General features: G+C 45.6%; 1 protein-coding gene across 1 annotated transcript in view; it reads right to left on the bottom strand.

Annotated features, from left to right (window-relative positions):
- MLPH (melanophilin) overlaps positions 1-12,034 on the bottom strand; it is a 79,948-nt gene that overhangs the window by 45,455 nt on the left and 22,459 nt on the right. The window contains exons 4-5 of the mRNA XM_044432142.1: positions 11,158-11,300; positions 5,689-5,727 (exon numbers count right to left, since the gene is read on the bottom strand). Of these exons, the coding sequence (XP_044288077.1) occupies positions 5,689-5,727; positions 11,158-11,300 (182 nt within the window). The remainder of the gene's footprint in view (positions 1-5,688; positions 5,728-11,157; positions 11,301-12,034) is intronic.

Genomic DNA, 12,034 nt, shown 5'->3' with positions numbered 1-12,034 from the left:
CATAGCAGAATATTTGATGAATAGTTTATTGGAACATCGAATAGACTCCGTTCACGATCGGTAGAAGGCTAAGCAGCACTGAACATCGAGTGACTGCAAAGATCTTTCCAATGGAGTCGACGGTGACAGAATAAAGGCAGGCAGCACAATGTCTTGTCCCGTATGGAAAGCTGTAGACACTTTAGGCAAGAAAGACAGGTCGAGGCGTAAAACGACCTTCTACCTGTGAAAGTTCAAATAAGGAGGGTCTATGCGGAGGGCACAAAGTTCACTGGCCCTTCGGGCTGAAGTGACAGCCACAAGAAACGCCATCTTCCAAGAGGCCAATAGCAGATCCACTGTCGCCAAAGGTTCAAAGGGGGCCTTTGTAAGGGCCTGTAGAACGACAGAAAGGCTCCAGGTGGGCATCACCAGCCTAATTGATGGGTTAAGATTATATAGTCCCTTCAAAAATCTTTTGAGGATAGGATGAGAAAACAGAGGCGATCCGTTGACTAAGCCACGGTAGTAGGCTATTGCAGCTGTATATACTTTAATGGACGACAGTTTCAATCTGGAACGGTGTAGTTCCAAGAGGAACTGAAGAATTTGTTGTATAGATGAGAGGAATGGAGAGAACGAACGAGACTCGGCAAAGGTGAAAAAACGTTTCCATTTAGCCTCATATGACTTCCTTGTGGACGGCTTTAAGGCAGAGTCGATGATATGTTGAATATCAGGGTGCAAAAGCATCGGATTCGACGGGTCTTGTCTCGAACCCGAAGGTACAGAGAGACCAGAGAAAAGCGAAGCATCCGAGTGATTGGATTCGACAATTGGATCCAAGTTGGTCGAAGTCGTCGCCGGTACAGATGGATTAGTAGAAGCTGTCAGATTCGTCACTCTCGAAGTCATCGCCGGCACCGATGGAATAATGTCAATCATCAAATTCGCCACGCTGTTAGATTCAAAGGGAGCAAGTCCGGGTGGCGAAGTGTGCCGTCCGCTTTTGTTATAAGATATGGAAGCGATGGTAGATGAAGAAATTCCCCGTGAGAGATGTCGAGTAGTTTTGCAAACCACGCTTGACGTGGCCACCAAGGGGCAACTAGTATCCCCGATGCCCGGTTGTGCACTATCTTTGCTATGACCCACATCAGAAGAGGGATCGGAGGGAAGGCGTAGAAGTTCATATTGTTCCAAGGGATCATGAATGCGTCCCCTAGGGATGCGTGTCTGATTCCCGCTCTTGAGCAGTAAGCCTTGCACATCCTGTTCTGTTGGGTGGCGAATAAGTCCATGTTGGGAAACCCCCAGTGCCAGAAAAGGTGGTTGCGCGTGCGAGGATCTAATTCCCATTCGTGAGAGGTGAACATGTGCCTGCTGAGAAGATCCACCTGCACGTTGTCCACACCAGCTAGATGAACAGCCATCAGCATGATGTGTCTCCAGATGCACCAGTCCCAAATTTTCACAGAAAGTCTGGCTAGAGTCGGTGACTTTGTTCCCCCTTGCTTGTTCAGATAAAAGACAGTAGCTATATTGTCCGAAGTTATCTGAACGATCTGATGATGAAGGATGTCCTCGAAAGAGCACAGGGCCTTGAATACTGCCAGTAGTTCTAGGAAGTTGATATGATTCATGGATTCTCGACGATTCCACATACCCTGGGTAGATAGGCCAGAGCATATCGCTCCCCATCCCAGAAGAGACACGCCGGTACCAAGAGTTATTGTAGGAGGTCGTGCCCTGAAGGGACTCCTATCGTCAGATTGGTCGGTTCCAACCACCAAAGCAGAGAGTGAAGCATGGAAGATGGGATCCGAATCAACCTCGACTGTGGATCTCTTTGAGGATGGTACACCTTGTTGAAAAAGAGTTGTAGCGGACGAAGCCGAAGCCTGGCATGCGGAACTACGGCAACTGAGGAAGCCATATGCCCCAGGATCCTCTGGATAGACTTCGCCGGGACCGTTCCATCTCGTTGGATTCGACGGATGTGGCAAGCAAGAGTCTGTTGTCTGTCCTGAGGGAGGAAGGCTTTTTCCAACGTTGAATCCAAGCGGGCTCCAATGAAGGTGAGCGTCTGTGTCGGAAGAAGAGAAGATTTCTCGGTATTAATACGTAGGCCTAGGCTATTGAGTAAGGGACAAGTTGTATGGATGGCCGCGAGGAGTCCTTCTCTGGACTGCGACACTAACAGCCAGTTGTTGAGGTACGGGTAAATCTGTATGCCTTGGAGGCGTAGAAAAGCACAGACAGGAGCCATGCACTTGGTAAATACCCTCGGAGCCATAGCCAATCCAAAGGGCAAAACTGTAAACTCATAAAGTTGGGTTGCAACTGCAAAATGAAGGAAATGCCTGTAACTTGAAATATGTGAATTGAAATATGGAAGTAGACGTCCTTCAAGTCCAATGAGGCGAACCAATCCTCTCTCCTTAGCAATGGCAAAATGTTTTGAAGGGTAGTCATGCGAAACTTTTTCGGTACAATGAACTTATTCAAGTTCCGTAAGTCCAAAATCGGAAGTAGACCACCATCCCGCTTCAGGACCGTGAAGTATCTGGAACAGATTCTGTGGAGTCCGTCAGATGGGAATACTTGACAAATTGCTCCTTTACAAAGAAGTTGATGTATTTCGTCGAGCAGTACTGGTGAACATGAAGTGAACCGGATCGGACTCGGTGGAGGAACAATGTCGAATTCTATTCGATAGCCGTGCTGAACGATGGACAATACCCACCGATCAGATGTGATGGACTCCCAAATGGGGAGCCGGTTTCGGAGCCGATCCACAGATGAGAGGGGGGTGGGTATTGGTGGAGTGTGAGGAATGGTTCGCCAGTCCCGTCAACGTTGCCTCCGATCACTGAAACGGCAGCGGCCTTGTTGGAAGCGTTGCTGGGGCTGCGGACGGCAGCGCTGCTGCTGCTGTTACTGGCGATGTTGTGGCTGTTGCCTTGGCTGATATGATGGCCTGTAGGATGGACGATTCCAGGACCACTTACGTCTAGCCTGGGTCTGTATCTCCATCCTGCGTGCCATCATCCTCGATTCATGCAGCTTCTTAAGCTTGTGGTCGGTGCGTGAGTGGAAAAGCCCGGATCCATCAAAAGACATTTCCTCTATCCGGCGCTTGGTTTCTTCCGGAAAATTGCAATTCTGAAGCCATGCATGCCTTCGGAGAGAAACGGCACCGACCAAGGCCCATAAGTCAGTATCCATGTGGTGCCTTGCCGTGGATAACTGCTGCACTGCGACCTGCATAGCTTCCTTAATCAGGACCTTAGCGAGGTCACCCTGGTGGTCTGGGAGGGTTGAGGCGACGTTGTGCAGGCGCTGCATAATGAAGTATTGATACCTTGCCAACGTCGCCTCGTAATTTGATATGCGCAGCCCCAGGCTTGAAGCAGGGTAGACTCGCCTAGCCAGGGAGTCTATTTTTTGGCCCTCCTTGTCCCTCGGTGCCATGTGCCCTCTCGCCTCTCTGCCCTGCAAGGATTCGACGACCACAGAGTTCGGTTTGGGATGTCGGAGGAGGAAGGGGATGTCCTCCTCCCGAACCCTGTACATCAACTCATATCTTCTGGACATCGGTTGAGGGTGTGATGGCAGATCCCAGGGCTGCGTCATCGCCTGCCGCAAGGTGGTTATGAGCGGCAGGACGATAGATGTCGACTGCTCCCTGCGGACAACATCATAGAACTTGTCTGTCATCGGTTCCGGGCGCTGGACGGCGTCGATGTCAAGGGACTGGACAAGTCTAGACATCAGCTCCGCGAAGGAGACGTGGGACTCGTCAGGCGACACAGCACCCTGGGATGTCACGGTAAGGTCCGGGGAGGTTGAGTCGGCCTCCAAGTTGGCCGAATCGGCACCGTAGTAGGGTGGGGCCAAAGATGACGACTCCGCCGGGGAGAAGGAACGGCTGCTTCTATCCTGTGGGGATTGAGGTGACGCCCGCGTCGGATCCGTTGAGCGCAGTCAATCACGGGATGGAGGAGAGGATCATGCCCTGGGAGCAGGGTAGTATCCTACGGAGAGCGGATCACCCCAAGTATGATAGTAGGGGCGACGCCAGCTCTCCGGACATTGCTCTGCAGAGCGGCTCCTCCGGCTCCCCAGTGGGGACAGTCCAACGTCCACTTCCATGGTGACCGCGGGCATGGGTGTTGGTGACCTCGCCCTAGTGAGGGAGTCTTGGATTTCCCCGTCGGATATCGAGCCCCGTAGAGTTGGAAGGCGGGAGGTCAACCACACGGTGGGGAGACCCTTGAGGGGTAACCCGCATAGCCTCCTGAAGGACTGGTTCGGGCGGAGTCGGTACCGTAAGCACCACCGGTACCGAGGGGCCCGTCGGTTCTGAGTCCCGATGTCGGGGACGGTCCGGACGGTCCGAATTCCTGGGCTTCTTTGGAGGCTTGGAGATGTTTTCCTTCCTGGCCTTTTTATGGCCTGCCAACTTCTCGGATTCGGCATGCTTCCACTTCTCGTGCTTCTTTTTAGGTGAAGCAGAAGGAGCCACCGAAGCAGACGCACCTTCATCCGAAGGCCGTGAGGGTAGGGCCACAGAAGCGGAGCCAGGTTCTGGGATGGCAATAAGCGGGTCTGATTGCATTAGGGCCTGATCCCAAAGGAGTCTCCAGAGGCGATTTTCGCGATTCTTCCTGGCCTGCTTGGAGAAGACCAGGCAATGTGCGCATTTATCCGTCCTATGCCCCTCGCCCAGGCAGAGGAAGCATAGGTCATGCAGGTCAGTTGGTGCCATTTTTTGACCCACAATCCGTGCATTTGCGGAAAGCCACTCGCTGCGCCATCGCAGAAAAGAAGGAGAGAGAGACAGTGCAGAGGGTAAGTGTGTATATATATATATATATATATATATATATATATATATATATATATTTAGATAGATAGATAGATAGATAGATAGATAGATCGAAAAAGAAGGAATAACAGGAGAAAGCTACGCGGAACAATGAACTGGGAGCAAGGAGAATAATCTGGGAAAATAGAAGGACAATCGAGAGCAAGGTAACGGTCGAAGCGAAAGTCGAAAGCGGCATGAGGCACAGCGAACGGCGGTTGCAAAGACTAAACAAAATGGTGGACGCTCCGCTCTTTAGAGGCCACAGGGGGGAGGGGGAGAGGAGCTTCCTGCCAAAAACAGTTAGCTGACAATCTTCCGGCCACAGGCACTGCGCAGACGCAGTACCCATATGTGTGATGCACAGAGGCCACGAAGAAGAAACATAGAAACAGAGCTAGTCAGAAGGGGCTTCCCGGGCCATCTAGTCTGACCCACGGCTCTGCTCATGAAATACCTATCATGTGCATGTCCACCATATCCCACCTCCCATGGAAGCCTATTCCAGACCCTCGGGGTCCTAACTGTCAGGAAGTAGTTCCTGGCATTCACCTTGAATCTTGGTTCCCTGAGCTTTGCTCCATTGGAATGCATCCTGCCCTTCACTGCAGGCAGAAAAAGGTCATGACCCACCTCTTTGTGGCACTCCCTCATGTACCTGTATGTCACTAGCAGGTCCCCTCTGAGTCTCCTCCTCTCAAGCCCGAAAAGACCCAGCTCCCTCAGTCTCTCCTCATAAAGCTTACCCTGCAAACCAGCCAACATTCTAATGTCCCTTCACTGCATAACTTTTTCAAAGATTGTTTGTTTTTGTTTGTAACAACAAAAAAGCAACTTACTGTTAATGTTTGGCAAGCTGTACACTCTGTCATGAAGACCTAGAATAAGAGGAAGTTAGTGGGTAAAATAAAATTCAGTTAAACTATACAATACTAAGTATGATGAAGACCTCAGAAATTAGCAATTACTCCCTTAAGGATTCATGTAAAATCACAAATACAGAAGACAAACCCCACTGGATCACGTCCTCATCACCTTCTCCTCCATGATTGCCTAATTCCCTTTTAAGGTTTTCAGAACTGGTCCCCAGAGCTTCATCTTGTGATAAAGAATTCCACAGTTAAACAGTGTGCTCTGTAAAAAACTACTTCCTGTTATTTACTATTATTTATTTTTATTTATTTTTTAAAAAATGTATGCTGTCCGTTACTGTCATCTCTGGATGGCTTACAACATTATTTCAGAATAAAATAAATTAACTATTCCATGCTGAGCATCATTTAAAATATAAATAAGTCATATCACAATTAAAATTATGTGTTAAAATACTGGCCAAATAAAAAGGTCTTGACCTGGCGCTGAAAAACATATAATGACAGCGCCAGGCAGAACTCTCTGGGGAGCGCATTCCATAGTTGGGGCGCCACCGCAGAGAAGGCCCCCCTCCGAGTACTCCTAACCTCTTTCAAAGAGGGTTCCCAGAGGAGGGCCTCTGCTGGCAATCTTAAGGGGAGGGCATGCGGGAAAAAGGTGTTCCTTTAGGTATCCTGGTCCCAATATGTTTAGGGCTTTATAGGTAATAACCAGCACCTTGAATTGAGCCAGGACTTTGATGGGAAGCCAATGGAGCTGATAGAGGACTGGGGTTATATGAGAATAATGACCAGTCCCTGACAGCATCCTGGCAGCTCTATTTTGCACCATCTGAAGTATCCAGACTGTCTTCAAGGGCAGCCCCACGTAGAGCATGTTACAGTAATCCAAACGGGAAGTAACCAATGCGTGTGTCACTGTTGCTAGGTAGTTCTCCTCCAGGTAGGGACGCAGCTGATAGATCAGCCGAAGATTTATTTGTCCTGAATCTTCCTCTATTCAGTTTTAGTAAAGACAACTGAAAATAGTAACACCTACTGTGAACTTTAATCCCCAGTTAAATTTTGACTGTCAACAAGCATATTGCTACATGCAGCTTCATTCTTGAGCAAATGCTTAGAGCTGATGCTTTTCTAATTATCCGTACAGTTATGATTCTAGGTATTTCTTCTTGCACCAGATATCCATTTCAATCAACTGCCTTTGTATGTAAAATTGTTCTTAGGATGTACAGTTATATTGTGTCAGGTGTTTGTTTTTAATACAGTGGTCTTTCTCATTACGACAATTTGCTGGCAAAGCAATTAGAATAATGTAGTAGAATGGCTACTGAGACACCAACATCTCACTTGTAATATTACACAAGCATCATAGTTTTACACTGACCCAGCAGTCATGGGCTGATCCATACCAGCAAAGGGCATGCAAGAATAAGGTACAGAACTGGGGATAACTCATAACTGTGGATAACCGCATGTCAACCTATGATTATTTCAGCCTGAAATGAGTTGCATTAGTACAAATGCAGCACATCTGATAAGTTATAGTAAAATGTTGGATTGGTCTTGGCCTTGCACAGAATTCTGTCTCAGCCATGTCAGTATGCCAAAATTGGAGGCATGGTGACTATTTAGATTTTCATTAGTTAACTATTCAGAAAACTAGTCCCAGTCAAAGCACAAATAAAGCATGATCTAATGTGAATAATCCCATTTCATATATGATATCATATCAAAGTAATGTAAGACCATTTTCTCAAAGAAATGTGTTAGATTGTTGTGAGCCATCCAGAGACAGAAGTGATTGGACGGCCTAGAAAAATCCTAAACAAATAAATGGAGGCCAATGATGCAACTCTCCTTCAGAAACCATCAACAGGAACCAGCACATTACAGGTAGACCCTAAGTTAGGAACAACCCATACTTATGTCTGCCATAAACCCTATACAAACATCTCTAAAAAAAACCTGTGAATATCTCTAGGGAACTATGTGACAGAGTCCAAGCCCCTGCTGTTGCACAACACCAAGTTACACCATCCCACTCAGATGGCAGTCCAGTTTCTTTTTGAATGCCTCCAGCATGGGAGAGCCCACCACCTCTCCAGGCAGCTGGTTCCACTGCCATATTGCTCTGACAGTGAGGAAGCTTTTCCTGATGTCCAGTCTGAATTTGGGTTGTTGTAGCTTGAATTGATTATTCCATGTCCTACACTCTGGCATCAGCAAGAAGAGATCTTGACCTTCCTCTTTGTGACAGCCTTTGAGGTGCTTATAGTTAATGTTAGGCATGATGATACCTCAAGAATGTTCTAAACTGCTTTAAGAACCATTTGTTGTAATTGTTTTTACAATACTGTATAGCTACACACATACATATAGATTCTCTCTCTGTCTCTTCAGTACCTGTAACTTTATTATTACTCTATAATAATAGAGTAATTATAATGCCGTGTGGGGTTAAGATGTTTTTAGTGAATATGGAAGTGTTTCTATATGCATAGAAATGTAAAATATATACATATACTTGGCCAAACATTTGGCTTATTCGTGTGATCCAACTTACATAAAAAATTGACTTAAGGCCACTCTCAGGAACAGAACTTGCCCATAATCTAGGGACCACCTGTATGCTGAAAACTTGGAAGATCCACAGAAGCAGCTTTCTTAATACAATCTGGCTGTATTTCCCAAGCCAAAAGTTTCCCAGTGTCACTTAAGTGTTGTAAACCACAAGTTATATTTCCCACCTGAAACCTGTAAAATTGCTTAACATTGCCACCTCTTGGCCAGGTTATTGTTCAGCGATTTGATTCAACCAAATATGTGGAAAAGGTGTGTATGTGCACATGGCTTTGTGTGTGTGTGAGGGAGAGAGAGAGGGAGAGACAGTGCTTCAGAAAGTTTGTACATCATGGCAGCAAATCTTGGGTTATTTAATCCTTGCCTAGTATGGGAACACATGCTGCCCGTGCTTCTACTTTCTGTAAATAACTGTGAGCCTGGCACAGAAACCTGGTTCAATAAATTATTTAGCAACTAAACCAACATGGTTTCTTGTTGGGTTAACCACTCAGTTGGTTACTCCTAAAAACATATTGGTCCAGGTTTATATGTGATTCTCACAACCTTCAATTAAGGCTGTTTACAGAAAATGGAAGCAACATTCTCTCAGCACAGGTTCCAGCAAATTTTGGAACCCACAGTGTACTGCTGTGACATGCAATATAATGACTAAAGTATCTGTCTCTAGGAGCTTTAAAACAACACATTAGCTACAAAATATAGCTTAATATTTGAGCTGCCCTCCCCTCTTCCCCTCACTTTTCCTCTAACTCTTACTTTGCTTAACATCCAGTCTGTCAAGGAGTTCTAAAAACTCAAAAGCTTGCTAAAAATGTTGCGAGATTTTGTTTGCTTCTAATACTGCTGAACTGTGGGTTTCTGGCACCATCTATTTTGTGCACTTATTTTAAAATTCTTGGACAAAGAAACTGTTTACCCAAGCAAATGGACAGCACAGGGCTGAATAATGAAAGGGTGTAGATCCTGAGTCCCCAAGAGCCCCCATCACCACCCCAAGAAGGTTACAGCTCTTTCCTTTGATCCTACCCATTTTTGTGCAGTTTTTTCCTCCATTCTAAAAGACTTTTTTAAAGACTTAGTTACTGGCAAAAAGGTCTTTAAGTTAAAATATGCCAGTATTTTTTGGCTTTGCCCCTTCTGCTTTTGGCTCTACCCATCACAAGTATTTCTCTGAAATGGAATCATGCTTTGTGATTGAACGAGGTTCTGTATCCTGCAGTAAGGTACTTGGCAGGATGTGCCAAACGTGTTCAAAGTCTTCATGAAATAATGACTCCATAATGTTATAATGGGTTGACCTGCAGCATAACTCTCTGATAGACATAAAATGGTAAATAAATGATAAAATCAAGAGGCAGAACAGGGCATATGTCAGTAATCTTCAGCTACTTTGGAGAATCTTTAATTGTCAGGATACTGGAGGTCAGAGTACCTAAGGAAAGCCAGCAGGAAATCAGCATGTTCCAACTGCCCAGTGGTAATTCTGGGTAGGATCCAAAGTGGAAATCAGGAAACTGTGAGCACAAGCTGCTTGTACAACAGTTCTTAGAGTACTAAATTGGTAAATTCTATAGCAGTGCTTTTGCTTCAGCTTAAACAAGAGGCTGGACAAGCTCTTACAGAAAGTTTTTGAAGCCACAAGCTCAAGAACATCTCTGGACCCTATCTGCTTATCTAGTACTGAAGTCCATGAATTTCAAATTGAGCAGTCCATGAAGCAAAAACACACTGGTAAGGCCCTGAATTAAAGAGACTTACAGGAAAGGCCCCATTAGTCTGTCTCTAGTGGTGCTAATTTATTACAAGGATGGAGCGCCATTGGCCTTCTAGATATTGTTGGACTTCAAATTCCCACACCTGGTCTCTGGTGATGATGTTCCAGAGTACCATCATCTCAACTCAGCAACAAACTAGGTTGACCAACAGAAATCCATAGTCAAAACACCAATTTCTTTAAATTTTGTCAAGGAACACCTATGGGGTGGTGTGTGTGTGTGTGCGTGTCGGGGTGAGCAGTCTGCTGCTCTTCTATTTCCCAATTTCTGCTGCTCTTCTATTTCCCTCCATACCAAATGCTATTCTCCTTATTTAGGAAATTTTGATTTGCATCAGAATCATATCCACAAACACCAGGTCTGCTCTGCACGGTTACAGAAGTACTTCCAGTGGGCATTCCTTGTGCTGGAAGACAGGCAGTGATCCCCAGTATTGTTTGAATGGGTGAAGAGGTCCTTGTCAAATTTTTAAAATCCAGTCTAAATGGCAATTATTTATATAACCAAGAGAGTACAGTACATTATTTGGAGCAGAAAACTCACCTGGAAACTCCAAGAACAGTCATGTTGTTGCATAGCTACATCAACTACATAACTCAGTGCCCTTTCTTCAGTTGAGACCAGATTCAGATGTGGCAGCATGATCTAACATCACTTTGAATAGCTACAGTATGAATAACATCTCTAAACAAGGGATTGATTGTGATCAGTAGTTGCAACCAATGGTCCATTTCTCCAAAAATGTTCTACATTAATTCTAAACCAACTGCTGCTAACTTTGAAGAGGATGCCTCTAATTTTAGTATTAAGTGAAAGGGCAAACAGCTCATCGCAGTACACTTTTTCCAAACTACTCACCAATGGTGATTAATTTCTAAAAACAAGGTGCTGGGAAGCAAGCCAGCCAGCAAACCACATGTTTTGGCTTGGAAGCCATGTCACTCATTCCAAATTTGTGGGAATAGACTGTGATTACTCAGAAATAATTATAGTGATTAGTGAACAGTTAAGTCAATACTCAGTATTTTGCAAAATCTACCAAGGGAGACATAAAAAGTTACTGAGAAGCTCTCACCAAGGCCCTTGCCCATGCCAAGAAAGGTAGGATTCATTTTCATCCTTCCATAAAGAGATTGCATGACTTTGGCACTTCCAAATTGCTTAAAACGAGATCTCACGTGCTCATAGTACCACTCCAGAGTTCCAGTCTCCACAATCCTGTCCAAGATAAGAAGCAGAGTCTGTATAAACTTAGGTCAGCATGGATTATCCCCAGTGTTCAATCAATTAAAATTTTCCCAGTGATCAGCTTTCGAGTGTGCTTCGTGGCTCTCTGAACGCATTACTTATGCGCATGACGTTCTCACACAGAAGGCCCTCCTGGATGCCCACACCTCTGATGCAGATGTTGTTGGACTAGCCCCTCCTCCCCCATCCACACATCAAGTGCTGACATCCGAAACGGAAGCCCTGTACCCAAGCAGCATCTCCCGTGTGAGGATTCTTCTGAATGTTGCTGCTGTTCCATATGCAGATATCAAAGGCAAGGACTAGCCCAGCCATAGCATGCCATGGCCAACATTGAAGCCCAGTGCTTCCCCCTACATTTGGGTTCCATACATACCACTAATGAGTACATATTTACCTCTAAAGTATTGTAGGTGAAAGGGAGGATTTAGAAACCAACTCATGGGAACTGGGGATAATAAAGACTGGTGCTGAGCCATTAAGGGAGGGCCAAATTCTATGAAAAAAACCATCAAGCCCTCCTTCTGGTAATTGTTCAAAATCTATTGCAAATGGGCTGAGAAATGCTTTGATTCCTATGTTTAGCTAGGATTGTCCATCTGGTCAGTACAAAAGCAGCCTCATGGGGTTTTTTGCCCCTAGTGATTAGGTTAGATCTAACTGGCTACATCATCATACTGGTACATGATCTCTGGCCAGGGGTG

The sequence above is a fragment of the Varanus komodoensis genome, unplaced genomic scaffold (genome assembly GCF_004798865.1).
Source record: "Varanus komodoensis strain SLA01 unplaced genomic scaffold, ASM479886v1 scaffold23, whole genome shotgun sequence".
NCBI lineage: Eukaryota > Metazoa > Chordata > Lepidosauria > Squamata > Varanidae > Varanus > Varanus komodoensis.
The sequence above is the reverse complement of the archived record's forward strand: the minus strand, read 5'-3'. Positions and strand labels throughout refer to the sequence as shown.